The following is a 26,030-nucleotide window of genomic DNA, read 5'->3' as shown; positions in this document are numbered from 1 at the left end:
TGTTTCTAACGGATGCTTCATTATCTGATTTAGCTGTAAGAGAACAACTTTGGAGGACAAACTACGATTGTAGATTCCTACATTGGGATTATTAACAACAACAACCTACAAAGAAAAACCAACTGAGGCCTTTTTTATCCCACTTCTTAATTGAAGACAGAAAAGGTAAGTTGCACATTTTGAATTTACACTCAAATAATATCTGAATGCTAACATTACAAAATGTAAAATCTAAACATGTGTGGATGCATAGTTCAACGTTGTATTAAGTTCTTCAGTCATTTTTAAAAGCTTCTTTACAACTATTCAGTTTTTTGTTTGTTTGTTTATTTGGTTATAAATATTGTTTTTATCCTGACATGTAGTAACGTCACTAGTTTTAATCAGCTCATTTGTGGCTATTGTTTCTTGCTCAGACTTACCTGATTTGTTTTTGTTAATTACTCTCATATAAAGAAACTGTCAAAGCAAATGTTAAAGATAAGTTTGTTTCTGTTCATTGTTTTGTTCATTTTAAACAGAATAAAGTGTCCAAACACAGAGGAAATCTCCTGCTGAAGCGACTGATCTCCACACTGTTATAAAGATGGCGCTTATTAAAGAGGAGAGTGAAGATGTGAAGATTGAAGAAACATTCACAGTCAAACAGGAAGATCTGCAGGAACTAACAGGTTGGTTTTCATTCTCAAAAACCAACTCAGTCATTTGATCCTCATTCAGTTATATTTTAATAATAAGAATACTAAATTAAATCCATCTTGCAGCCCTGGGTGTGCTGCCTAGTTCTCCTAAATGCACATAAGCACTTATTTAAAGATAGGAATGAGTTTCTTTCATACTTGTTCTCGTGTCATTCTTTTTCTGTTTTAATAGTCTCCCATTTTCTCTACCTTCTTAAGGTTATTGCATTTCTTGTTCTCCTACTGTTTGTAAAGCGTCCATGAGCACTGGCGCTATATAAAATAAATAAAAAACAATCAATTTAAAAAGTTTGTCTGAGCTGACAATATTTGACCTATTCTATTCTCATAAAAGATATCTGCTATTACAGTGATAGTGTTGGCTTAGTACTTCCCATTTGCATATGTCACGTTGATCACAATTCCCTTTTTTTAATCAACTTTTTTATGGGTTTAAAGTTGTTTCTAGTAGTTGTTACTAGTTCTCACAGATAGTAACTGAGTTAGAATGACATCATAATTATATTAACTAATTACCAGGGCTATTCCCTATTTGAAACCTGCAGTGTCTTAAAATGTCTTAAATTTCAAAATCTAAAATTTTAGGCCTTAAAAAGTCTTAAATTTACTGAAATGTTGTGTTGTAGGTCTTAAATCTTTTTTAGTCTTTAAGTCTTTATTTTTGTTTGTTCATGTTTTGTTACCCAATCTGGCCAAAACCCATACAATCACCAACAATTTATCTCAATAAATGTTAAACTTTTTATTCAAAAAGGTCATTTTAACTCTATTTATTATAATAGTTTAATTATTTTGCTTACAATAACATTTGTTTAAACGTGCTCCATGGATTTACTGCTGGGGACATCGACCTGGACAGATTGTTGCGCATAGATTTAGTTTATTATAGTTTTAAAACTTTAAAAACATTTGCTTGTTTGTTTTTTATTTTAAAGAAAGTTTATTTTAGAAAAACGTGTGTGGATACAAGTAGAGCTCTCTTGTTTTTACACAAAATTTAAGATCTTTTGCTAAGAAATATAAAAAATATTTAAATATTATTATTATTCAATTATTATATTATTAAATGCATTAAATTATACTATTTTTTTGAGAGGACAAATACAAATCTTTTTCATCTGGGGCATTTGAAAAATTCCATAGTCTAAAATTTCATTTATAATGGTGTTAAATATCTCTTAAAACATCTTAAATTTAACTTGGTGAAACCTGCAGAAACCTCGATTAAAAGTATGTCAGAAAACGTGGATGCCCTTAATTTGAAATATGCTGAATGAAATGGACACTAAAACAATTAATTATTATAAAACATTGTACAGTGTTCTAAACTATATGATGATGTTGGGATGACATGAGACTAAAAGATAATGTTTAGCATTGCACTGACTACAACTGGCCAACAAGCTAGTTTAAAAATATCTTTTACTGCTTAAGAAATGAAGAAAATCAGCATGGTGATGATATGCAAACATTTGAGTGTGAAGTTCATCAGTATTAACCATATTCTTCATGTACCAGCAGGCGGCGCTATTGGAATATTTTTGCTTGAGACTTTTTTTTAAATAATTAATTTTTAGATCTTAAAAGTGTTATGCTGCTTAGGCATGGGACGATACCCCTTTTCAAGGTATACCACCTCAACGTTTTTCAAACGTCTCATGGCTTCAAACGTCACCACGTGTTCATTGTGTGTCGGCATTATCCTCTGAGGTGAAAGTCATTTATTAAGTACAAAAAAGATTTATGTAGCGTCTTCTACCACTGTGAGTTCTGTTTTTACTGTTGATATTTGGCGCCAGTTAATTAGGAAGTGACGATTTTGTTCTCTTTGATTCATCGGATGGAAACGCTGCTTTATTCGCACATCTTTTATGTGATATTCCAGTTTTGCAAATAAATTTAATTTGCATTTTGGGTGGAAACACAGCTATTGCTTACATTTCAGTCACACAAAGAACAAAGTCACTTACGAGAATGGCTTGTCCTTCTTTAGTGAATAATAAGCTTAAATTCACAGACCTTTGACAGGGACATGCACTGTAACTAGATTCATGGGATTATTACTAGTTCTAAAAACTATGTTTTAGTACTGCTTACATTCTTATTATTCAAATATTTTTATTTATTTTTCAAAAGTCTTAAATTTTTCCACAACACACGTATTGAACAAAAAATTAAAACGGTACAAAGATACAGAAATACTTACACCCATAAAGAAAAAGGGAGAAAGAGAAAAATAAATAAGTCAAATAAATAAATAAAACAGATAAAACAAATTAAGAAATTAGGTATAAACTCTCACATAGGATATAATAACCCCTGAGCGTTCAATGTGGGATAGGAAAGGCTGCCAAACCTCATAAAACTTTTTGCAGAGCCTCAGATGGTGTACTTAAGGTCCTCGAGTTAAAGATGTGAAAACAATTCTAATATTCAATGTTTGTGGGATGGCAGGTTTGTTTTTTTCACCTGAGAAGACTCAGGCGTCTGGCCAATAAAGACTAATAGGCAAGGATTTCTGTAATTAAACAGGTACATTTCAGGTACATCTTCAGATGTTGGAAAACCAGAATAGTGTTTCTATAGTCAGTTTGTGTAAATTGGCTGTGCAATAATAGGGTATATGCCGAAGCATGCTAATAGGACTTTTAATTTGCCAGTAACCTGGGTTAAGCGCTTCCGGTATGCCAAAGCAAAAATTTGCGTGTTTAAGGTCTGCTTTTTTTAGAAATCAGCAATCTCCACTGCTCGAGTGATATCTGATATAAAGTGGGTCTCAGATTGTACAAGAAGCACTTCATTACATTACATTTTTCCCCGCCATGTCTCTGTAATATCAGCATTTATTTTACCCCAGTATATTCAATTGAGCTTCTGCGCTAGCCTGCCGATTCTGACCGGCCGGCCACCCCAGCTCTACTTGTCCCCACAATGCAACAGTTCAGTCAACTTCTCTTTCTTCCGCACACCACATAATGCTGGCCTCTTCAACTCTCCTCTTCTTTTATACTCTTACCCATTTCCTTTTAGCCGTCCCATGGGTGGAGACAAATTAAACAATGTTGACTGTCGTCACAGGAAATACCAACAATCATAAATGCATGATTATATGCTGTCATGGCTTTGCAATCAAAAAAATGTTTTAATAATAGAGGCCAATAGAGAAAAAACAGCCATGAATATAATGAAAAGAGTAAATTTGCCCAGAGTGTATTGTTTTTTTTTTTTTTCCCAAAGCATTTTCCCAGAATATGTCAAAACAAGATGTTCCTAAATATCAGTTCATTTGCTTAAACAGAGAAAGTTTTTTTCCAAACTAAGCCTCAAAATCACCCCAGAATTGATGAAAAAGACCCAACAGCACACAAAGGGAAAGGTGCACATTTCAGCCTTTATGCAGATGCTCTACAGGTATGTCTCATGTCTGCGAGGAGGCAAATATTCAGCTGTTTGTTCAGCTTTTACCCCAGAACATTTTTTCTGATGCATTTACCACTCAGGCAAAGAATGAACAAGTTTTTCCTGTCTGCTTTACAAATTTTACAAAAAAGATTTTGTTATTGTGAATATATAGGAATAAAAATAGGCCATTTACAGCTTTCAAATCTGTGTCTTATCAATGACCAAAATGACTTTTATGATCAATTATGTAAGGAACTCTGAAAACTGGACTGACATGGTTTCAATTTACTATAACTTCTATGTTAAGCGGCTTTGACACAATTTACATTGTAAAAGCACTAGATAAATAAAGATTAATTAAACCTGCTTAAATGTGTACATGTTAATGGGCCGAACAAAACATGATCTTTTATATTTTACATTTAATGTGCATCAAAATTACAGTGTGTGTAGCCAATGTTTCCAGTGTCTTTTCACTTTTCATTTTTTAATGAGAGTATTTAAGACTTAATGAAAACTAATGTTTTATTTATTTATTTCAGACCCAATTGAAGAGAATAAGGTGAGTAAAGAGGAGGAACATCATGTCAAAAATGAGGAAAAAGCTCATTTACAGACTGCTGGTATTTTGAAAAGGAGAGACGAGAATTGTTTCACCTGCACCTGCACTCAGTGTGGAAAGAGTTTCAGCCAATCGTCATCCCTTAATCTACACATGATGAGCCACACTGGAGAGAAACCATTTACTTGCACTCAGTGTGGGAAGACTTTTAACTGCTCATCACACCTTAATCAACACATGAGGATCCACACTGGAGAGAAATCCTTCAAATGCACTCAGTGTGGGAAGAGTTTCAGCCAATCATCAAACCTTAATCTACACATGAGGATCCACACTGGAGAGAAACCATTCCAATGTACCCAGTGTGGGAAGAGTTTCAGCCACTCATCATCCCTTAATCAACACATGAGGATCCACACTGGAGAAAAACCATTCACATGCTCTCAGTGTGGGAAGAGTTTTAACAGCTTATCACTCCTTAATAAACACATGAAGATCCACACTGGAGAGAAACCATTCACATGCACTCAGTGTGGGAAGAGTTTTAGCCAATCAACCTCCCTTAATCAACACATGAGAATCCACACTGGAGAAAAACCATTCACATGCACTCAGTGTGGGAAGAGTTTTAGGCAATCATCCTCTCTTAATCAACACATGAAGATCCACACTGGAGAGAAACCATTTACTTGCACTCAGTGTGGAAAGAGTTTTAACTGCAAACCACACCTTAATCAACACACGAGAATCCACTCTGGAGAGAAACCATTTACATGCACTCAGTGTGGGAAGAGTTTCAGCCAATCATCAAACCTTAATCTACATATGATAAACCACACTGGAGAGAAACCATTTACTTGCACTCAGTGTGGGAAGAGTTTTAACTTCTTATCACACCTTAATTTACACATGAGGATCCACACTGGAGAGAAACCATTCACATGCACTCAGTGTGGGAGGAGTTTCAGCCACTCATCATCCCTTAATCGACACATGATGAGACACACCGGAGATAAACCATTTATGTCTAATCATGTTGTTTAATCCCACCCCTTTTCACAGCGTTGTACAACAGAATTTTGCATGCTCAAACTCTAGTGTGGGATGAGTTTCAGCAACTTATCAGACCTTAAACATATAAAGACCCACACTGGAGAGAAACCATTCACATGCACCCAATGTGGAAAGAGTTTCAACAGATCAGCAAACCTTAATGAACGCATGAAGATCCACACTGGTGTGATAGAGTATATGTGCTTAAGTGTGAGAAGACTTTTCTTACAGCTCAAATTAAAACTGCTCTAGATGATTCACACTGGAGAGACCGTACAAGTGTTCACACTGTGACAAGAGGTTTAATCAGTTAACACATCTGAAAACAGAAGAAGATTGGATGCATCTGTACTCCACTCTCCAGTGTATTTATGTAGCTAGTGTTGTTTTGGATGATGCTCTCTGTCTGACTCCCTAAATGAGAAACATGACTGGAAAAGTCCATTCATTTGTCCTGTGTTGCATCTTTTATTAGTAAAGTTTCTTTACTTTTAGGTTCAAGATTTTTTCTAGTTCACTAGATTTACTTTTTTTGAGTAGAATACGAACTTGATGAATATTTTATGATTTAGGCAGAGCAACAGGTATTCAGTCTTACAACATTTATATACTGTGATGATCCCAAAACTCCAGATTGGAGTATGTGGTAAATCCTGATTGGATGCCTGCATTACTCATTAATGGATAAATAAAAGTTGTTATGCTAGCTACTCCAGGTCGTTGTGGCTACTCCGGAGTCATCATGTCAAGACCTGCCATCTCATTGACCCTTTAACCTTATGTGTTGTTGTGATTTATATCCTATGTTCTTTATCTTCATTATTATCCGTAGACATTTGTTGGTTGCTTTAATTAATTGTTCTACGAGTTACATTTTATAATAAATAATTTGCATTCAGGCTATTTTGTTGGCTCATCTCTCTTTTATGCTGCAACTCAAACAAGCATAACACTTTTTTGTAAAACGTGTCCAGTTGTGTCCGAGATCTTGTCCTTTCAGTCATACCCATAGGTAAGAGTAGGAACCTAGATTGAGCAGTAAACTGAGAACATTGCCTTTCTACTCAGCTCCATCAACACAACAGACAATCAAATCAACTGCATTACTGCTGCCGCTGCACTGATTCATCTTTAAATCTCACATTTCATTCCTCATGAAAAAAAAAACCCAGATACTTGAACTTCATTTGAGGTAAGGATTCTCCTCTAATCTGGAGATGGACACCTTTTTTATCAAGCACCATGGTTTCTGACATACAGGTGCTGTTTCTTTCCCTGCTAAGTCACACTCAGCAGCAAATCGCCCACTGCATGTTGAGGGTCCATGTCCTATGAAGCCAAAAGGACAACATTACTTGCAAATGGCAGAGACAGTCCTAGCCTGCACCTAAAATTCTGTCAGTAAAAATTATTATATTTTTGAGATCAGCCTCAAAAATGTCACATTTACAATAATAATAATAATAATAAATAAATAGATGGATGGATAGATATTGCAGTGGTGGAAGGGAAAGTAGGATGGCTTGTTCAACCATAAACCGAGATGGAGCTATCTCTGGAAGCATAGACTAGTGAGTGAGATGTCTCGGCCTGAAGGTGTAATAATAAAATAATTGCCAGGATGCCCCAACCCTTTTTATCAACTGGCTGCTGCAATGTTCTCCTAGGCAACCTAGGATGCTTATTGTTCCGGAGAAATTAATTGACTAAATTATCAAACTCTTTTAAATATTGTAAAAAAAATATTTACAGGGATATACTGAAGTAGAGAAGTAACTTTAGGAAGGCATTTCATTTTGAGTATGATAGTTTGTTATTTTGAGTACCTCAGAGCAGTGATTCTCAATTCTGGTGATTGTGCAAAATGAATTGACAACCGTCCCAAATTATTTTATCTCTTTTTACTATATCTTAGAATCACTTATGAGAAACCTTATGAGAAACCACAAAAGCAAAGATTTGATTTAACTGCTTAAGATCAATTTGCACCACATCAGCAAGAGACAACATTTGTTTGAGTTTCTTACACCGACTGCCCTCGACAAAACACGCCGTTCCTGATGGATTAGTGACTCAGCTTCAGTGAAGGCCTTGGGATTCACTAGCTTGTGAGTGAGTGGAAGTTGTCCGGGTTACTGGGATGACAGACTCTGCTGAGAGTCGGTTTGCATAAGTTTTTTTTTTTTTTGCAGTTTCGGCGGTTCCTAAACTTTAAGAGGTTGCATGGAAAGTTTTTGCGACCGTTTAAGTGGCTGTGCAGTGTCCGAAAGCAAGGCGAGAGGGGGCAGAGAGTAGCAGCGAGCATGAGTGAGCTAATGCAAAAAGCAAAGTTTTACTGTTGCAGTTTTTAAGTAATCTGGTTTGCTCCATCCCAATGGCACTGTCTTCCAATGAGCAGTTGCCATGGAGGGCGGGCCCACACTCCATACCATTATTCTCAGTGTAAGTCATTAACAGACTGCTTGGGAATTTCATGTAGTAAAATATCTTGTAAGTTTGTTTCTATTGTACACAAAATGTTACAAGAAGACATTGCTCTAGCATGAAACAGTCAATGAAAAGGTTTTGGAAAGTGATTTATAGCCTGCGCTCACTCTCAGATTAGAGGCTTCTAGAGAAGATGTAGACCTTCAGCAGTAGGTGGAGGTAAAAGGGTGCAGTGCCAGTGATTTAAACTTGATATGAGCCTCGAGTGGTAACCAATGCAGAGACATAAAGAGAGGAGTTGGCTCTCATTGAAGACCATATGAGCTGCGGTGTTCTGGAGCATCTGTAGAGGATTAAGGGTGCAGGATGGGAATCCAGCTAGAAGAGAACTGTCGGGGTCCAGCCTTGAAATGACAAGAGTTTGCACTAAAATTTGTGCTGCATGATCTGTTAAGAGGTGTCTGATTTTTCTGATGTTGAAAAGTGCAGCTCTGCACGATGGAGCTGTGTTAGCAATGTCCTCTTTGAAGGAAAACTGATCATCCAGTATCACCCTAAGGTTTCTTACCGAACTACATGGAGTAATGGTGGATGATCCCAGCTTGATTGAGAAATTGTATTGAATGTGTGGAGTTAAAGGGAAGGTGATGTATGCAGATGAGTAAGCAGTTCACTAGCTGGCCTCCGTTACATCTGCTTAAGTAGACTTCTAATTTAATTTTTTTTTTTTTGTGTGTGTAAAGAAGGAGTCCAGCTGATAGGGAGTTGGTGGAGGTGGACAGAGCAGGGTATAAAATGCCCTGAATAGTTTGCGGATGTCTGAAGTGGTGTTAATTTTGTAATGGTAGTATGGGAATTTGGCCGAATGGAGTTGGGAGGTTAATGATGCCAGCTGGGTTTGGTACTTGCTAAGGTCAGTGGAGGATTTTGATTTGTGCCATGATCTCTCTGTTGCCCTGGGTGCTGTTCAATGTTATCTCAGAACATGCCCTAACCCCAACACTAACCATTCTCCCAGACCATCTGACAGCCAGGGGTTAGAGGGAGTAGGGTGCATTGGTCTGGTGGCAACAGGACAGATCTCACTCAGGCAGGATATTAAAGTAGAACAGAGTGTTTCTGCTGCACTATTTACATCAAGAAGTGAGAAATGTGTGTGAGGGAAGAGAGGATTTAACAGTTGAGAAGTGTGTGGAGGACAAACCAATTTTTACTAGTAGCAATTTAGTTGTTGAAATCAACAATTGTATTCTTGAAATCAACAATTAAGTCTGAATGGCAGCCTACATTTAGTGAAGTTTCACAAACTAATTTCGAGAGAAGCACGTAATATGATTGACTGCAGATGGTCTCTCATCTACAATCATTAGTTAGCCAATCAGATTTATCCAAACTCACTATAAGAAGCCTGGCAAAAAATGACTCCCTTATCTTCATTTTCCGAAGAAAGCTCTTGACAGGACTGCGCCAGCTCCATCACAAGCTTCTAAAATTCAACATCTCTCTACAACCCATCAACAATTCTAAAAACATCATCTGACTACAACAAATCAACAACAACAGCAGCAATACAATAACAGCGGAAATAACAAAACAGCAGCATCAAATCTACTCTCACATCATCGACAGCAACATGGACGGAGACAAAATCTCCGCTCTCCCTGAAACACCAGCCCTGGCTCAACAACACCAAGCTCAGCCTGGAAGCAGACTTGAGACCGAGGCTCCAATAAGAGGCTGAAGGCCTATCCGCTCTACGTCCGCAAGGACACAATCCCCATCTTCTGTCACTCCAAATCGCCACCCACCTTCACCAGCTTCTTCATACGCCTCCGCAAGATCATCATCCCTCACTTCCAATAAGATGACAGTGACCGAACTCCACCAGACCCTCATAAATGCTGGAATCTCTATCCGCAGCCGCTGCAATAAAATGGAACTACTAAAATTCTATGAATCCATCTCGTCACCAATTCCACCCTCTCAGGACAGCAGAACCGCTTGCTCTCGCCACACCCCCTATCCTCAGCCCACCGCTCGCTCCCGCCACACCCCCTATCCTCAGCCCACCGCTCGCTCCCGCCACACCCCCTATCCTCAGCCCACCACAGCCCCGCATGCACGAAATCTCCCCGGACCATCAAAGAAAGCAACTAAGAAAAGCAATAAAAACCAATTCCACGGAAAAAGACAAACTGCACCTACCATAACATTCCAAAACATCGACAATTCACCGGATGACACCACTCTCTGACTTCCCATTCCCTTCCCTTGGCCTCCAGCTCCACATTCCAGTGAAAACTCCAGCCCTACTCATCCAGTCATCCCTTCCACTCTTAACCCTCCTTAATTCTATTTCCCTTCTAACCTCCATCATTTTTCAAGCCTTGAACTGACCTGATCTAATCCTGTATATATGAAATTAGCCTGTTCCTTAGCAGATTTGAGCTACCAGAACTATTGCGGACAACAACTCTCAGAAGAGTTTGGAAGAACTAAACGATCCTGGATCGTGTGAAATCATCACTAACCAAATCCTGTTAACTGAGTTATCCACATACGAACAATGGACCCCAGGACAAGATGAACAAAAAGGGAGGAAAAAACGAAAATGAAGAGAATGAAGTACAGTTATCAGGACAAGATGAACAGTGGTCACAAATGGAAATATGGGACAGTTTTAAAACTTTTTTAAGCCCTGTGGAAAAAGAGGAACTAAGAAAGACTGGTCAAGCTGAAGGAATGGCAAAGGATGAAGAAACAAGGATGGAAAATGTGGATAAGAACAAAGTGGAAAGAGGATTTTTAAGAAGAAGAACTTAGGAAGGTAAAACCAAACTTGGACATGGCAAAGAAAAAAGTTTTAACAAAGAACAGAGCTAAATATGTAAATAGGTATGAAGTGTTCAGGTGACTGGAAGAAGATGAAGAAAAATGATGTTTTTTAAATATTTTATCTATTTTAAAATGCTTTTAATCTTTGTCTCTTTTAACAGAAGGAGTTTTTGGTTGAAAGCGTTGAAAGGAGATGAAGGACAATGAGGATGTGTAGGTTTTTAATTTCATTTTTTTTAATGGTTTTAAACTGTCTTAATGCAAGGGGACTGATGGGAAAAGATAAATTTGAGAAAATAAGAGAGAAATGTAAAAACAAGGAAGTGATAGGTGTCTTTTCACACATTTTAAAAATAACAACTATTTGTAAGCGAAGTTCTTATCCAATACCAGTTTAATACCTCAAATAATTATACATGTGAGGCATCACAGTGGTGCAGTAGGTAGCACTGATCGCCTCACAGTAAGAAGGTCGTTTGTTTGAGTCTCAGCTGGGTCAGTTGACATTTTTGTTTGTGTGTTCTCCCCATGTTCGCATGAGTTTCCTCCAGGTGCTCTGGTTTCCCCCAAGTCCATAGGAACTGTTGAACCATACAGTGGCTGTTTTTTGCCCCTGTATTCTCTTTATTTGCATTCAGCAGAAACAGTTTTGAAATTAGTAGAGGATGAGTAAATGACAGAATTGTAATTTTTATGTGAACTACCCCTTTTAATGCTTATGTAAGTAAAGGTAAATTAAATATTACTAAAGATATTGCTAAAGAATGGCAGGAAACGTGGAACACAGATAATAAGAGACAACAATTCATGTGAAAAAAGAAACCCTATATAGGCCTATGAAGTTGTAGAAATAGAAGAGGTCATAATTATGAGGATGAGATTTGGACTCAGATATTAATAGGAAAGTAATTTGTTGTAGACATACAAGTCATTATAAAGTGGATTAAAAAAAGTTAAGAAAATGTTTAGATTTAAGGTTTGTGAGAGAGAGAGAGCAGACAAAGTGTAAAGTGAAAACCATGGGAGAAATGTATCAATAAGTCATGACTGCAACAGATTGTGGCAAAAAAAGTTAAACAAAAAAGACTTTTATTTTGCCGTGGCGCGTGACGTCATCAGGCAGCGCCGCTTCGTCGCTGTGATTCAACTGGAGAAAGGTTTGTTTTAAAACGTTTACAGATATAAACTGATTTAAAGTTAAAGTTCTAAAATTTTAAGTTTTTTATACGATGCTATATTATGTTCCTGTTGTTGGAAATATTATTTTAACCCTTTATACAACTATTTTAGTATTTTAGTAGTACTATTTTATTCTCAGTAACTGAAGGCTGTTGTTTGAATAAAACAACAGAAAAGTGTATAATAAGTGTTTTAATTAAATGTTTCACCTGATTTCTTTTTGTTAATTACTCTCAAATAAAGAAACCATTGAAGCAAGTGTTGAAGAGAAATTATTTTGTTTCTGTTCATTGTTTTGTTCATTTTGAACTGGATTAAGAGTCCAAACACAGAGAGAAAAACTCCTGCTGAAGCGACTGATCTCCACACTGTTATAAAGATGGCGTTTATTAAAGAGGAGAGTGAAGATGTAAAGATTGAAGAGACATTCACAGTCAAACAGGAAGATCTGCAGGAACAAACAGGTTGGTTTTCATACTGATATATTTTAATATTAAGAACAGGCTACTAAATTAAATCCATCTTGCAGCCCTGAGTGTGCTGCCTAGTTCTCCTAAACGCACAAAAGCACTCATTGAAAGACAGGAATGAGTTTCTTTTGTCACTTGCTCTCGTGTCTTTTGTCATTATTTTAATGTATTATTAGTCTCCCATTTTCTCTACCTTTTTAAGGTTATTGTTTTTCTTGTTCTCCTGCTGTTGGTAAAGCGTCCTTGAGCACTGGTGCTATATAAAATAAACAAAAACAATAAATTAAAGTTCAAATGAGCTGACGATATTTGACCTACAGTATTCTCATAGAAGATATCTGCTATTACGGTGATAGTGTTGACTTTTACTTTTCATTTGCATATGTCACGTTGATCACAATTTTTTCATCAACTTCTTTATGGGTTTAAACTTGTTTCTAGTAGTTGTTACTAGTTCTCACAGATAGTATCTGAGTTAGAATTACATCATTATTATAATAGCTAATTACCGGGGCTGTTGCTTTTAAACAGGGTTTCTGCGGTGCCTTAAATTCCAAAATCTAAATTTTCAATCTACAATCACCAACAACCCATCTCAATAAAACTTTTCATTCAAAAAGGTCATTTTAACTCTATTTATCATAATGGTTTAAATATTTACTTACACTAACATTTGTTTAAACGTGCTCCATTACTGCTGAGGACATCGACCTAGACAGATTGTTGTGCATATATTTTGTTTATTATAGGTTTTAAAACGTTTAAAGCATTTGTTCATTTATTTATTTATTAATTTTAAAGAAAGTTTACTTAGGAAAAAAAGTGTATGGATACAAGTAAAGCTTACTTGTTGCTACACAGAATTTTAAATCTTTTGCTAAAAAATATCTAAAATATAATTTTTAAAAATATTATTTATTATTGTATAATTAAATTATGATATTTTTTCATCGGGCAAAATAAAATCTTTTCATCTTAGCCATTTGAAAAATTCCTTACCCTTTAGCCCTTTATGAGTCTAAAATTTCAGTCATAATGGTCTTAAAAAATCTTTAAAATTCTTAAATTTAACTTGGTGAAACCTGCAGAAACTCTTGTTTAAAGTATGTCAAAAAAACATGGATGCCCCCAATTTTAAACTTGATGAATGAAATGGACACTAAAATAATAAATTGTTCTAAAACATTGTACAGTATTCTTAACTATATGATGTTGCTGTGGAACGATGTGAAACAAAATGAACAAATTATAGTGAAACAATAACGTTTAGCATTGCACTGACTACAACTGACCAACAAACTAGTCTAAAAATGACTTTTTCTGCTTAAGTAATGGATTACAGCATGCTGATAAAATGCAAACATTTGAGTGTAAAATTCTTCAGTATTGACCAAATTCTTCATGTACCAGCAGGCGGCGACATTCAAATCCTTTTTGCTTGAGACTTAAAAAAAATAATAATAATTTTTAGATCCTAAAAACATGGTTCTGCTGCTTAGGCATGTGACGACAACAGTTTACAAGGTATACTGCGGTTAGAAAAAAGTTGATTTTTTAAAACTGCCAAAATGTTCTGCTGTACCATTCCTTTGGTATATGTAAGTTTTTTTTAAATGTTTTGTTTTAAGTTTTTCAGGACAACAGTATCTTCAGCAAAAAAGATATCCAAAGATGCCGTTTTAAATCGTTAAGAAATCTGTTTTTGAAACTAATGCAGACAGTGTGTGATGTGTCTGAAGAGCGAGAAGGGATCCGGGGGTGAGAAAGGTGTGCAACTTATTTGAGGACCGGGAGGGAGACGTGCGATTTTTCACTCCTCGTTTTCACTCGTTTGCTCGTTAGGGTTAGGGTTAGTTTTGTAATTAAATTTAATTCACATTTCACATGATTTCTATGTGATTAGCTGACAGGTACATTTCTTCTGTCACTGTACCAAAATTTGAGGTCAAATGATTAGGATCCATATCTTTATTACATTTAGATGAAAATTGTCTAAAAATATTGGCCCAAAATCTATGTAATTTAGGGCATCCCCAGAACATATGACTGATCTGCTCGTTCCAAACCACATCTGGGACAAGATGAATCTGAGTCACATACAGAAGATGAGTGTACCAGTTCTATGGCATATTTCCAGGCTGTATCTGATATTTCTAGTCCCAGTTCGTCTTCCCATTTCTGATTTATATGGTTTAGGGAAGGAGAGGGCAGTTCTTTGGATCACTTCATATAACATGGAAATCATACCCCTTTGATATGGGTCCATATTTACCAATTCATCTATCCAGCATGCTTCTGGTTGGTTCAGTGAAGGACAGAAGTGTTTTTTAATGAAACTATGGACCTGAGGGTACCTAAAAGAATTAGACTGGGGAATCTCAATGTCTGTTCTTAACTGTTAAATGAGATAAATATGCCATCTTTGAACAGGTCTTTAACACAGTTAACTCCCTTCCTAAACCAAAATTGGACTGCTGAAATCTATAATCTTGGCAATACAAACAGACACAGTCTGAAATAGAAACAGAAATCTTGGTAGTATTATCAGTTTAATGGAATTGATCTTCCCAGCCAAAGATAAAGGAAAGGTTGACCAGTGCGTCATGTCTCGTTTGACTTTGTCTAACGTCATTTAAAAATTATTATTAAACAAATCCTTATATTTACGTGTCACACTCACACCAAGATATACAAATTTATCAGGACTTGCTTAAAATGGAAAGGTTTGGGTAGACATTTGCTGTGCTCTATCATTGAAAGGGAAAAGGAGATTTTTTGCTAGATTGACTTTGTCTCAAGAAACATTTGCAAATTCTGAAATGATTGTAAGAGCTTTTGGAATGCATGTATCTGGAATTGACAGAAAAAAGTAGATCATCTGCATATAGCAGAAACTTATGTTCTTGTCCCTCTCTGAAAATTCCTTGCTAGCCATCTGAGTTCCTTAATTTGTTTGCAGGAGGTTTGATGACAATGTCAAAGAGCAGAGGGGACAGAGGGCAGCCCTGTCTCGTTCCTCTAGAGCAGGCATGTGCAAACTTGGTCCTGGAGGGCCAGTGTTCTGCAAAGTTTAGTTCCAACCCCAATCAGACACACCTGGACTAGCTAATCAAGCTTTTATGTCCCGTTTTCACTGAGTGGTTCGGTTTGGTACACTTTTATGGCCATTTCCACTGTCAAAAGGCGTATCGAACCAAACCATACCATACCACTTTTTTGGCACCCTTTCGAAAAGGTCCCAAACACTAAGGCCGTACTCACACTAGATACAGCTGCCTCGAACCGGGCCAAAGCGCTTGTCCCCCTCCCGTCTCCCCCGACGGCCCGCACTCACACCACAAACAGGCCTCTGCACACTTACGTCATCGCTGCTGCGCTGTTCAGTGAGAAGCGCTCTCTCACTCAACAGCACAGTGGAGATTTCTCTAGTTATATCGTTTCAGTCGTTTGATATGCAGTGACATGCAGTCGAATATTTCGCCAAACAGTCCTTAGGGATGCTGTGACACGCAGTCAGATATTTCGCCAAACAGATTCGCCACTTTTGGCGCTCATAAACAATCATAAAGCTCTCGTGCTGCAGGAATGAGGAGGTCTGCTGAAGCCACGCAGCTGTCGTGCTTCGAGGAGTTCTCGTCTGTAATAAACTACGGCAGTTTGCGTTCACTGAACAGTAAGAATGATTAATAAATCCATGTGTAACAGCCCCTTAAAAGTCACGTCTCGCTTTCAGTTTCGGGCTTTGGCGCGTTTTGCACTCACACACAAGCGTACCGTGCCAAAGCCCAAGTGAACCGCGCTAGGGCACACCTCTTCCAACCGGGCCAGGGCCGGCCAAGTGAACCGTGCTTGAGCCCGATTCACCGCACTCACACTTCTCAAACGATCCGGGAAACGGGCCTGGGCATGGTACGGATGGCATAGTGTGAGTAGGCCCTAAATGGCAGAGCTAGACGTGCAGCTGAACGCTATTGGTTTACAGAGATACATCATTCGTAGACACAAGCCAGAATCTTAACAAAGGACCCGCCATGTTTGAAATACACAGCGAGAGATTACGAGAGGCTCAAACAAACCCTGTCGTCGTCTTGATAAACCGCCACAAAGCCATGGAGAAGAGCAGATTTACCCTGTGCAGCGTAGTTTTTTACGAGCCGGTCTGAAGCCCGAGTGGTTTCGCTTTCTTCCTTACGCTCGCCACGCGTCTCTATTTGAAATAACAAACTTCTTGAGCTGATAATAATAACATGCGATTGATTATTGACAAGCTTTGGAAACCCGGTCCTGTGAGAAGCTGACAAACGCGGGACACATTCTGTGACACATTCAAAAAGAAAAGGACAAACGTTAAAATTCCTTCTTTTGTCAACTGATCTAAATCACAGAGGGATGGTAATTCTTAATAATTAAAAAAGCTCTCAATACATTCAATTTAGTTTACCTCAGAGTTGTAAAGAGTTTTATAGAAGTTTTTTAAATTGATCACTAATACCCTGTTTATCAGTAATAATACTGCCATCATCCTTACTAACTGCTGCTATAACACCAGCTGCTGAGGATTTTTTCAGTTAGTAACACAATAACCTGCCAGCTCATTCACCATGTTCATAATGAATCTGGCGTGATCTTATGTGGAGATCCTCAAGGAGTCATTCCGCTTGCAGAATGTAATGCAGATTGTAGCTGATCAATTGTATTATTTTTTTACATGACATTGTCCATCGCTGATGGCCAACAAACTTCACGATGCTTAGCCGGCATCACGATCCATCGCCCTGCCCCACATTTATATTGATATATAACTTATTATTTGCATGTCATCGTAATAGCAATAACAGTCTTTTTGTGAGCTGTGTTAAATGTTACATATAGCTGCTGCTTGCACGGCTGACAGCATCGTGAGGATTAAATAAAGGATTATACAATACCTCTTGCGCTTAAATGTGTAAATTCAGTGCCAAACACTGTTACCTGCAGACTTGAAGCCACTAGAAGTCTTTTATCCACTCTTGGAAAAGTGTAAATGGTGGATTAACATTCAGCACATGATCACTAAACAGATGCGCCGTTATTAATAACTTTAGGTAAATGTCTGTTATTTTCATTCTTTCATCTTCAGCGCTTCACATTTTCGCAGTTGTAGCTCCTATCATCTGAAGGCAGAAGGCATTGACTGAGTGATTGACAGCTGATATTAACCAATCATTTACATTCAGTTGTAGAGCAGTGAGCCAATAAGTAGAGCACAAAGGCGGGGCTAGCATTGCAGACTTTTTTACTTCAAGTTCACATAACAACTGTTTTAATCTGTTCTTGGTGCTGCGTTTGACGTTTTTAGGTGCAAAGATGCATTCTGCATAAATGTCTCCTAAATCTGCACACGCAGTGAGGATTTTACAGTGAAAACAATGAAAATGTATGCACTACACTGAACTCAAACCGAACTCTCGTGTTCTCAACCAGCTGTGGGAAAAGCCATTGTAATGACACAGATCACTGTGCCATGCCCGTAGCCAGGGGGTTTCGGGTTGTTCAAACGAACCACCCCCCATGGCCCCCATGTAATTTAATTTAATATTATATAATACATATTATAATTATTTATATTCTACATATATATTGTAATAAAGTGTGATTTTATATAACTTTGGCCAGTAATTAGAATCCCATTGAGCCTCAAAGCCACAATAAAGTGACGCGAGTCTTGTGACATAACCCACTGAGTGGTAACACTTGAATCTTTGATGTGACATCCTCCTTTGATACCTTAAACTTTTGCTCTCTTCTCTTGAGCCCCTTTCACACATGCAGACCTTTCCGGAAAATTACCGGCAATTTCCCGGAAAGGTTGTATGTGTGAACAGGTCCTTTTTGAAAATACCGGTAAATTCGTTCTGGCTATTTTCCGGAAAGAGAAGTTGTAACATTACCGGTAATTTGCCGGAATGCTACGCTGTGTGAATGCAGAAGGAAGATTGCCGGAAAGAGCGCGTGCACGTCTAGAACGTGCTGATGTGAGACGTCTGCTTGAGCCAATCAGAACAGTCAGACGCGTTTAGTCCGTGCGGTTTATGAGAATAAAAGCCTTTGAATATTTTCCCAGACGCATTTAGCTGCTAGAAGTTAGTCAGATAATGTTTATATGTTCTTGTTAATGCCAACTGTGTAAATAATCATCGATGAGATGCTTATGGTAAGCCGCCGTTTGTTTACCTTCACGCTTAGCGTGTGCCTGTGAAACAGCCTGTGAGCGCCAGCACACGCACATATTATGAACATCTCGACATGCCAAAGTGATCCTCCATATGTTTTCTTCGAAGTTGTTCACAACACTGATCATCCACAGAGTTTGTAATGTAGTCAAATGTTTACAAATACAAGCGCAGCCGTTTAAGGCTCATTTGTGGTAAATGATGTCAGAATTTACCGGTATTTTGGAATGGATTTGTGAAAGGTCTTTTCTGGAAATTTTCCGTAACGTCCTCGCCTGTGTGAACAGCACTTTTTTGAATATACCGGTAAAGTCGTTCCGGAAATTTTCCGCATATTTACCGGTATAACTGTGTGAAAAGGGCTTTGATCTGTATTACAGATTATCTCTTGTCATCTGGTTTTATATGCAGTCACAGGAGCTCTCGTTTGCCTTTTTTTCTGTTTATACCACATCATTCCCCTTCATGTTTGTCAGTATGTTATCGATCATTTCTGTGCATATTATTTTGTTACTCACCCTGTATGTTTCCAAGACCACCAGTGAGTGAGTGTCTGGTTGTTTTTTCCTACGGCACTTCCTCAGCGCTCACCCGACCGGGTGTTTACTTTGACTTTTGCTTTTTCCAAGACTCGCTTCTCAATAAAGACTTGCATTTGAGCTCACTCTTTTTTTAACTCGTGACACAAGTATTTTCTTTCTCATTTGTGTTTAAAGGTCTTTAGATTTTGGCATGATGTCTAGCTTTGAGGCTTTTTTTGGTCTACTTCACTTTGTCAGACAGGTCCTATTTTGGTGATTTCTTGATTGCGAACGTGTGTGGTAGTATTCAGGTCTGGGTGTGGCTAGAGAGCTTGAAGCAGGTGTGATAAATTAAAATTGTTCTAATGGGAATTTTTTTTTCACACAAGTCAGTGTAGTTCAGTATTTTGTCTTCAATTTAAGAATAAAAACCTTGATTTAAAAACTGCACAATGTGTTTAATTGTGTTATCTTTGACTAATATTTACATTTGTTTGATGATCTGAAACAGTTAAGTGTTAGATTTCTGCATTGCATTTGTTACAGATTACATACCTCTAGAACATTTCTCATTTAAAGGTGCAGATTTAAAGCTTTATGCAGATATTATACATGTCATATATGTCTATGAGGCAAATATTAGCAGAGATTCAGCTGTTTTTTTAACAGGTTTACCAGTCAGGCACAGACTGAAAAAGCATTCCATATCTGCTTTACAAGTTTTACAAAAACAAACTGTTTTGTTGTGATTACGAATATATACAAATATAAACTGGCCATTTACAGCTTTCAAATTTTTGTCTCATCAATATAACCAAAATTAATCTGGGAATAATCATATAAGAATCTGCTTAAATGTGTATCTGTGTAATGGACTCCAGGAGGTAAATATGACAAGATCAATCTAAATATGATCTGCTATGTCTTTACATTTAATGTGCATCAAAATTAAGATTTGTGTAGCCAATGTTTTCACTTCCTTTTCACTGAGTTTTAATGATTTACTAAAAAGTGAACTTATTTTTATTTCAGACCTAATTAAAGACTACGAGGAGAGTAAAGAGGAAGAACATCATGTCAAAATTGAGGACAAAACTCATTTAGAGACTGATTGTGTGTTAAAAGTGAGAGACAAGAGTTGTTTTACCTGCACTCCGTGTGACAAGAGTTTGGCAAGCAAAAGCAAATTAAAGACTCACATGAGGATCCACACTGGAGAGAAACCATTTACATGCACTCAGTGTGGGAAGAGTTTTAGCAAATCATCATCGCTTTATAGACACATGAAGATCCACACCGGAGAAAAACCATTCACTTGCACTCATTGTGGGAAGAGTTTCAACCACTCATCATTCCTTAATCTACACATGAGGATCCACACTGGAGAGAAACCATTAACATGCCCTCAGTGTGGGAAGAGTTTTAGCAAATCATCGTCGCTTTATAGACACATGAAGATCCACACCGGAGAAAAACCATTCACATGCACTCAGTGTGGGAAGAGTTTTAACTGCTCATCATCCCTTAATAAACACATGAGGATCCATACCGGAGAAAAACCATTCACTTGCACTCAGTGTGGGAAGAGTTTCAGCCACTCATCATCCCTTAATCAACACATGAGGATCCACACTGGAGAGAAACCATTCACATGCCCTCAGTGTGGGAAGAGTTTCATCAACTCATCACACCTTAATCAACACATCATGATCCACACTGGAGAGAAACCATTCACATGCACTCAGTGTGGGAAGAGTTTTAACTGCTCATCATCCCTTAATAAACACATGAGGATCCATACCGGAGAAAAACCATTCACTTGCACTCAGTGTGGGAAGAGTTTCAGCCAATCATCATCCCTTAATCAACACATCATGATCCACACTGGAAAGAAACCATTCACTTGCACTCAATGTGGGAAGAGTTTTAGCCAATCATCATACCTTAAAAACCACATGAAGATTCACACTAGTGTAAAAGAGTATGTGTGCTTGGAGTGTGAGAAGACTTTTATTACAGCTGCAGAATTGAAACGGCACCAGAGGATTCACACTGGAGAAAAACCGTACAAGTGTTCACACTGCAGTAAGAGGTTTACTCAATTAGGAACCCTGAAAACACATGAGAGGATTCACACTGGAGATAAACCGTACAAGTGTTCACACTGCAGTAAGAGGTTTACTCACACAGGAACCCTGAAAAAACATCAGAGGATTCACACTGGAGATAAACTGTAGACATGATCAGTGTGTACTAGTGTTGGGTACCGAAACCCGGTGCCATTATAGCACCGGTACCTTGGTAACTGGTATGTACCGGTATTAAATCAGCGTTTGAATTTCGGTGCTGCGGGATGGACGTGAGGGGTGCATGAAAAAAGGCACATATAGGCGTTGCGTCACAGCATCACTAAACATTTAATTCTAAACAACTTTGAGGAATACCGACAGGCGATATCAGGCAATTGTTATTGTCGCTAGGGAACAGATGCACGCAACGTTCAGAGTACAGAGCATTTAGCCTGGAACCAGTGGTTTTCGGTGAGCGAGAGCGACACTCTTCAGATCAACATGCATGATCACGTTCATCCAATTTGCTTAAACTAAGCATTCTAAAGCGTATTTTACAAGCAAGGATTCTTACACAGCAACTGTCTTTACAAAAAGTGTGTGTAAGGGGGAAACATGTCAAACTTAATGACACATTTGGGGGCTCAAAGGCAGAGCCTCTCTTGCGTGCTTTAGCTACATTTACATTTAGTCATTTAGCAGACGCTTTTATCCAAAGCGACTTACAAATGAGGACAAGGAAGCATTTTACACAACTAAGAGCAACAATGAATAAGTGCTATAGGCAAGTTTCAGGTCTGTAAAGTCTAAGAAGGGAAGTATTAATGGTATTAGTATTTTTTATTTTTTTTTATTTTTGTACAGTTAGTGTGATATTCAAAGAGGCAACTGCAGATTAGGAGGTGAAGTGGAGACTAAATAGTTGAGTTTTTAGTCGTTTCTTGAAAGTAGTGAGTGACTCTGCTGTTCTGATGCAGTTAGGGAGTTCATTCCACCAACTGGGCAGATTGAGCGTGAGCGTTCGTGAAAGTGATTTCTTCCCTCTTTGGGATGGAACCACGAGGCGACGTTCATTCACAGAATGCAAGTTTCTGGAGGGCACATAGATCTGCAGAAGTGAGAGCAGATAAGAAGGAGCAAGGCCAGAGGTCACTTTGTAGGCAAACATCAGAGCTTTGAATTTGATGCGAGCAGCAACTGGCAGCCAGTGCAAACAGACTAGCAGCGGAGTGACATGCTCGTTTAGGTTTATTGAAGACAACTCGTGCTGCTGCATTCTAGAGCAGTTGTAGAGGCTTGATAGAGTTAGCTGGAAGCCCAGCTAGTAGAGAGTTGCAGTAATCCAGTTTGGAGAGAACAAGAGCTTGAACAAGGAGTTGAGCTGCATGTTCAGATAAGAAGGGTCGGATCTTTCTGATGTTATAGAGTGCGAATCTGCACGATCGAGCAGTTCTAGAAATGTGGTCAGAGAAGTTTAGTTGGTCATCAATAATTACTCCAAGGCTTTTCACCATTTTGGATGCAGTAATGGTTGCCCCATCCATCTGGATTGAAAAGTTATGGTGTAGAGACGAGTTGGCAGAAACTACAAGCATTTCCGTTTTTGCGAGATTCAGCTGAAGATGATGATCTTTCATCCAGTGTGAAATATCCAACAGGCAGGCTGAGATGCGAGCTGGAACCGAGGGATCATCAGGATGAAAAGAGAGGTATAGCTGGGTATCATCAGCATAGCAGTGGTAGGAGAATCCATGTCTCTGGATGACTGGTCCTAGAGATGAAGTGTAGATGGAGAAGAGAAGTGGCCCCAGAACAGAGCCTTGAGGTACCCCAGTGTTTAGATGCTGTAGGTTGGACACCTCTCCCTTCCAAGACACCCTGAATGACCTGTCAGAGAGGTAAGATCTGAACCATTGTATAACAGTGCCCGCAACGCCCAGTGACTCGAGCGTAGATAGCAGGATCTGGTGGTTGACAGTGTCAAAAGCAGCTGACAAGTCCAGCAAGATGAGGACTGATGATTTAGAGTCTGCTTTAGCCATTCTGAGATCCTCCACGACCGAGAGCAGGGCAGTCTCAGTTGAGTGGCCTTTCTTAAAGCCGGATTGCTTGTTGTCCATGAGATTGTTTTGAGTAAGAAAGTCCAGAACTTGATTGAACACTACTTTCTCCAGAATCTTGGCCATGAATGGAAGCAGGGATACTGGTCTGTAGTTTTCAAGTAGCGTATGGTCCAGGTTGGGTTTCTTTAGCAGTGGGGTTACCCTAGCCTGCTTAAACGAAGTGGGGAATAAACCAGAGTCAAGAGATGTGTTAATTATGTGAGTCAGTGTTGGTATGACTGCAGGAGAGATGGCTTGCAAGAGATGGGAGGGAATGGGATCGAGTGGACAGGTGGTTGCATGGCTAGATAGCACGAGTTTAGACACCTCAGACTCAGAGAGCTGGGAAAAAGAGGTGAGTGTGTGAGGTGTTGGTGTTGTATCTTGCATGTTTGTTGTAGGTGCAGCAAATTGAGCACTGATTTTTGCAGTTTTGGTGCAAAAGAATGTAGCAAATTCATTAGTAGTAAGTGTGGAGGAGGAGGATAGAGGAGGGAGGAAAATGTTTTAAAAAGTAGGCGAGGATTAGTGGCGTTGTTGATTTTCAGACTGTAATATGTCTGCTTTGCAGAAGTAACCTCAGCTGAGAAAGAGGACAGAAGTTTGGTATGTTAAGAGCTGTGCAGGATTTTTAGTTTTCCGCCAAATTCTCTCTGCAGCCCGCAGTTTTGAGCAATGCTCACGGAGAGCATCCGAGAGCCAGGGTGCAGGAGGACTGGCACGGGCTGGCCTGGATGCAAGAGGACATAATCGGTCTAGACATGATGCTAGTGTGGAGCAGAGTGTATTAGTGGCACTGTTCGAATCAAGTACAGTGAGTTTGCGAGATGGAGGAAGAGAGTCCGAGACAATGGTGGATAGTCTATTGGGTGAGAGAGATCGTAGGTTTCTGCGAAAGGTAACCAGTGTTGGAGTGTGTGGCGGCTCAGGAGTAATGTGGATGTTGAGAGACAGAAGGAAATGATCAGATATTTGTAGTGGAGTTACTATTGTTTGATCAGTGAAGCAGTGTCGTGTGTAAATAAGGTCTAGCTGATTACCTGATTTGTGGGTAGCAGAAGTAGGTGCTCTTTTTAGGTCAAAAGAGGCAAGCAGAGTCTGAAAGTCTGCAGCTTGCGGTTTGTCAACGTAAATGTTGAAGTCACCCAGCACCAACAAGGGAGTGTCAAAATTAGAAAAAGATGAGAGAAGAACATCCAGTTCATCTAAGAAGTGACCTAATTTACCTGGTGGGCGGTAGATGACAACCACATTTATGTAGAAGGGGTGGATAATGGTGACTGCATGGAATTCAAAGGAGCTGATTGTTGGCAGGGACGGTATCAGAGTAAATTTCCATTCTTTGGAAATTAGTAGTCCCGTCCCACCCCCTCTCCCTGTCTGACGAGGAGTGTGGGAAAAAGAGAAATTAGCAGAAAGAGTAGCATGTGTAGCAGTGTCCTCCGGCCTCAACCAGGTCTCAGTTAGAGCCATGAGATTATAGTCAGAATAATCTCCGGAGGGAGCATAAGCTCCCTCCGGCACTCGCTTATGCTCGCTCCCTCTGTTTTCTTGGCACTATGCTATCTCTGTGACGGCGCTGCGCGCATCAGTTCCCCGCACTCGTCAGAAGTTGATGCCCAAATTGACACAGGGAATAAAAAGATTAAACTTCAGTTATGTTCATGTTGTGAAACACTATCAAAATGTCCACCGTTGATTATATTAGACTTCTGTTTTCAATAGCGATTTTAACTCTTAATATAGGAAGTCCTCGGCTATGCAGAGACCATTATTAATCAGAAATCTAGTGTACATAATTTAACATTAGGAAATGCAGTCTTGAATTTAAAAACATTCAGCTTTTATTCATGAAATAAACAATAAGAAATAGGACTTATTTTGACTCCAGAATAATTATGTTTTAGGAAACACTGTAAAAGTTTTCAGAAAGAATATTTTAAATGAATGGGAGAGCAAAATAAAATTACTTCAACTGTAGGCCTGTTAAAGTGTACAGGTGCAGCAATGTGCCTTGATGTACTTGAATGTTAGAAATGTGTTCTCCTACACCAGTACAACGTTACTTGTCAAATAAATGAACAAGGAAGATTATTTTGAGTTTAAGTTATTTAATTATCTTGTTTATGAAGACTGCAGAGTGATGCATGAAAACAAATGACTTCCAATAATGTTTTAAGTATTTTGTGATATATATGTTAAAATGTGCTCCTAAAAGTATGTGGCCCCTGCCCGCCCCCCATAGGTAAATAGTAAGCTAATGTAATTTCATAATGCAAATATTAAATTCATGCTAACCAACAAATGAAATGTATTAATGTAATACAATATTAACTGATGTTTACTTTAAATTGTAATTATATTGTTCTATTAAAATTATTTTGAAAAAATCATTTGTCAAATAAAATATTTTTGAAGAGTCGTCCACCATCATTTTGTGGCTAAAAAGTGTTGATTCAGGCACCGTTTTGGCACCGGTATTGTTTTAAAAGTATCA

At 38.4% G+C, this 26,030-nt stretch overlaps 3 protein-coding genes across 4 annotated transcripts in view; 1 reads left to right on the top strand and 2 right to left on the bottom strand.

Moving 5' to 3' along the window:
• LOC137491238 (uncharacterized) overlaps positions 1-26,030 on the bottom strand; it is a 1,025,816-nt gene that overhangs the window by 274,671 nt on the left and 725,115 nt on the right. The window lies entirely within an intron of this gene.
• The window catches only part of LOC101886704 (uncharacterized), an 847,011-nt gene that overhangs the window by 95,866 nt on the left and 725,115 nt on the right, over positions 1-26,030 (bottom strand). The window lies entirely within an intron of this gene.
• LOC103910897 (uncharacterized) lies at positions 20-25,955 on the top strand. Of its 2 annotated transcripts, none has more exons than XM_073947665.1 (3): positions 20-165; positions 522-671; positions 4,646-6,619. In XM_073947665.1, the coding sequence occupies exons 2-3, from the start codon at positions 587-589 to the stop codon at positions 5,707-5,709; spliced, it is 1,149 nt and encodes a 382-aa protein (XP_073803766.1). In that variant the 5' UTR covers positions 20-165; positions 522-586; the 3' UTR covers positions 5,710-6,619. The 2 variants fall into 2 exon arrangements, with proteins under 2 accessions (XP_073803766.1, XP_068076588.1); XM_068220487.2 differs by lacking the exons at positions 20-165; positions 522-671; positions 4,646-6,619 and adding exons at positions 12,098-12,137; positions 12,479-12,623; positions 20,395-25,955.

The sequence above is a fragment of the Danio rerio genome, chromosome 4, assembly GCF_049306965.1.
Source record: "Danio rerio strain Tuebingen ecotype United States chromosome 4, GRCz12tu, whole genome shotgun sequence".
In the NCBI taxonomy this organism is placed as follows: Eukaryota; Metazoa; Chordata; class Actinopteri; order Cypriniformes; family Danionidae; genus Danio; species Danio rerio.
The sequence above is the reverse complement of the archived record's forward strand: the minus strand, read 5'-3'. Positions and strand labels throughout refer to the sequence as shown.

Bases quoted from the DNA above. Each gene is read 5' to 3' on its own strand.
- LOC103910897 (XM_068220487.2), top strand. From the start codon at position 12,539: ATGGCGTTTATTAAAGAGGAGAGTGAAGATGTAAAGATTGAAGAGACA. The intron at 12,624-20,394 runs GTTGGTTTTCAT...TTTTTATTTCAG, and splicing joins AGATCTGCAGGAACAAACAG to ACCTAATTAAAGACTACGAG.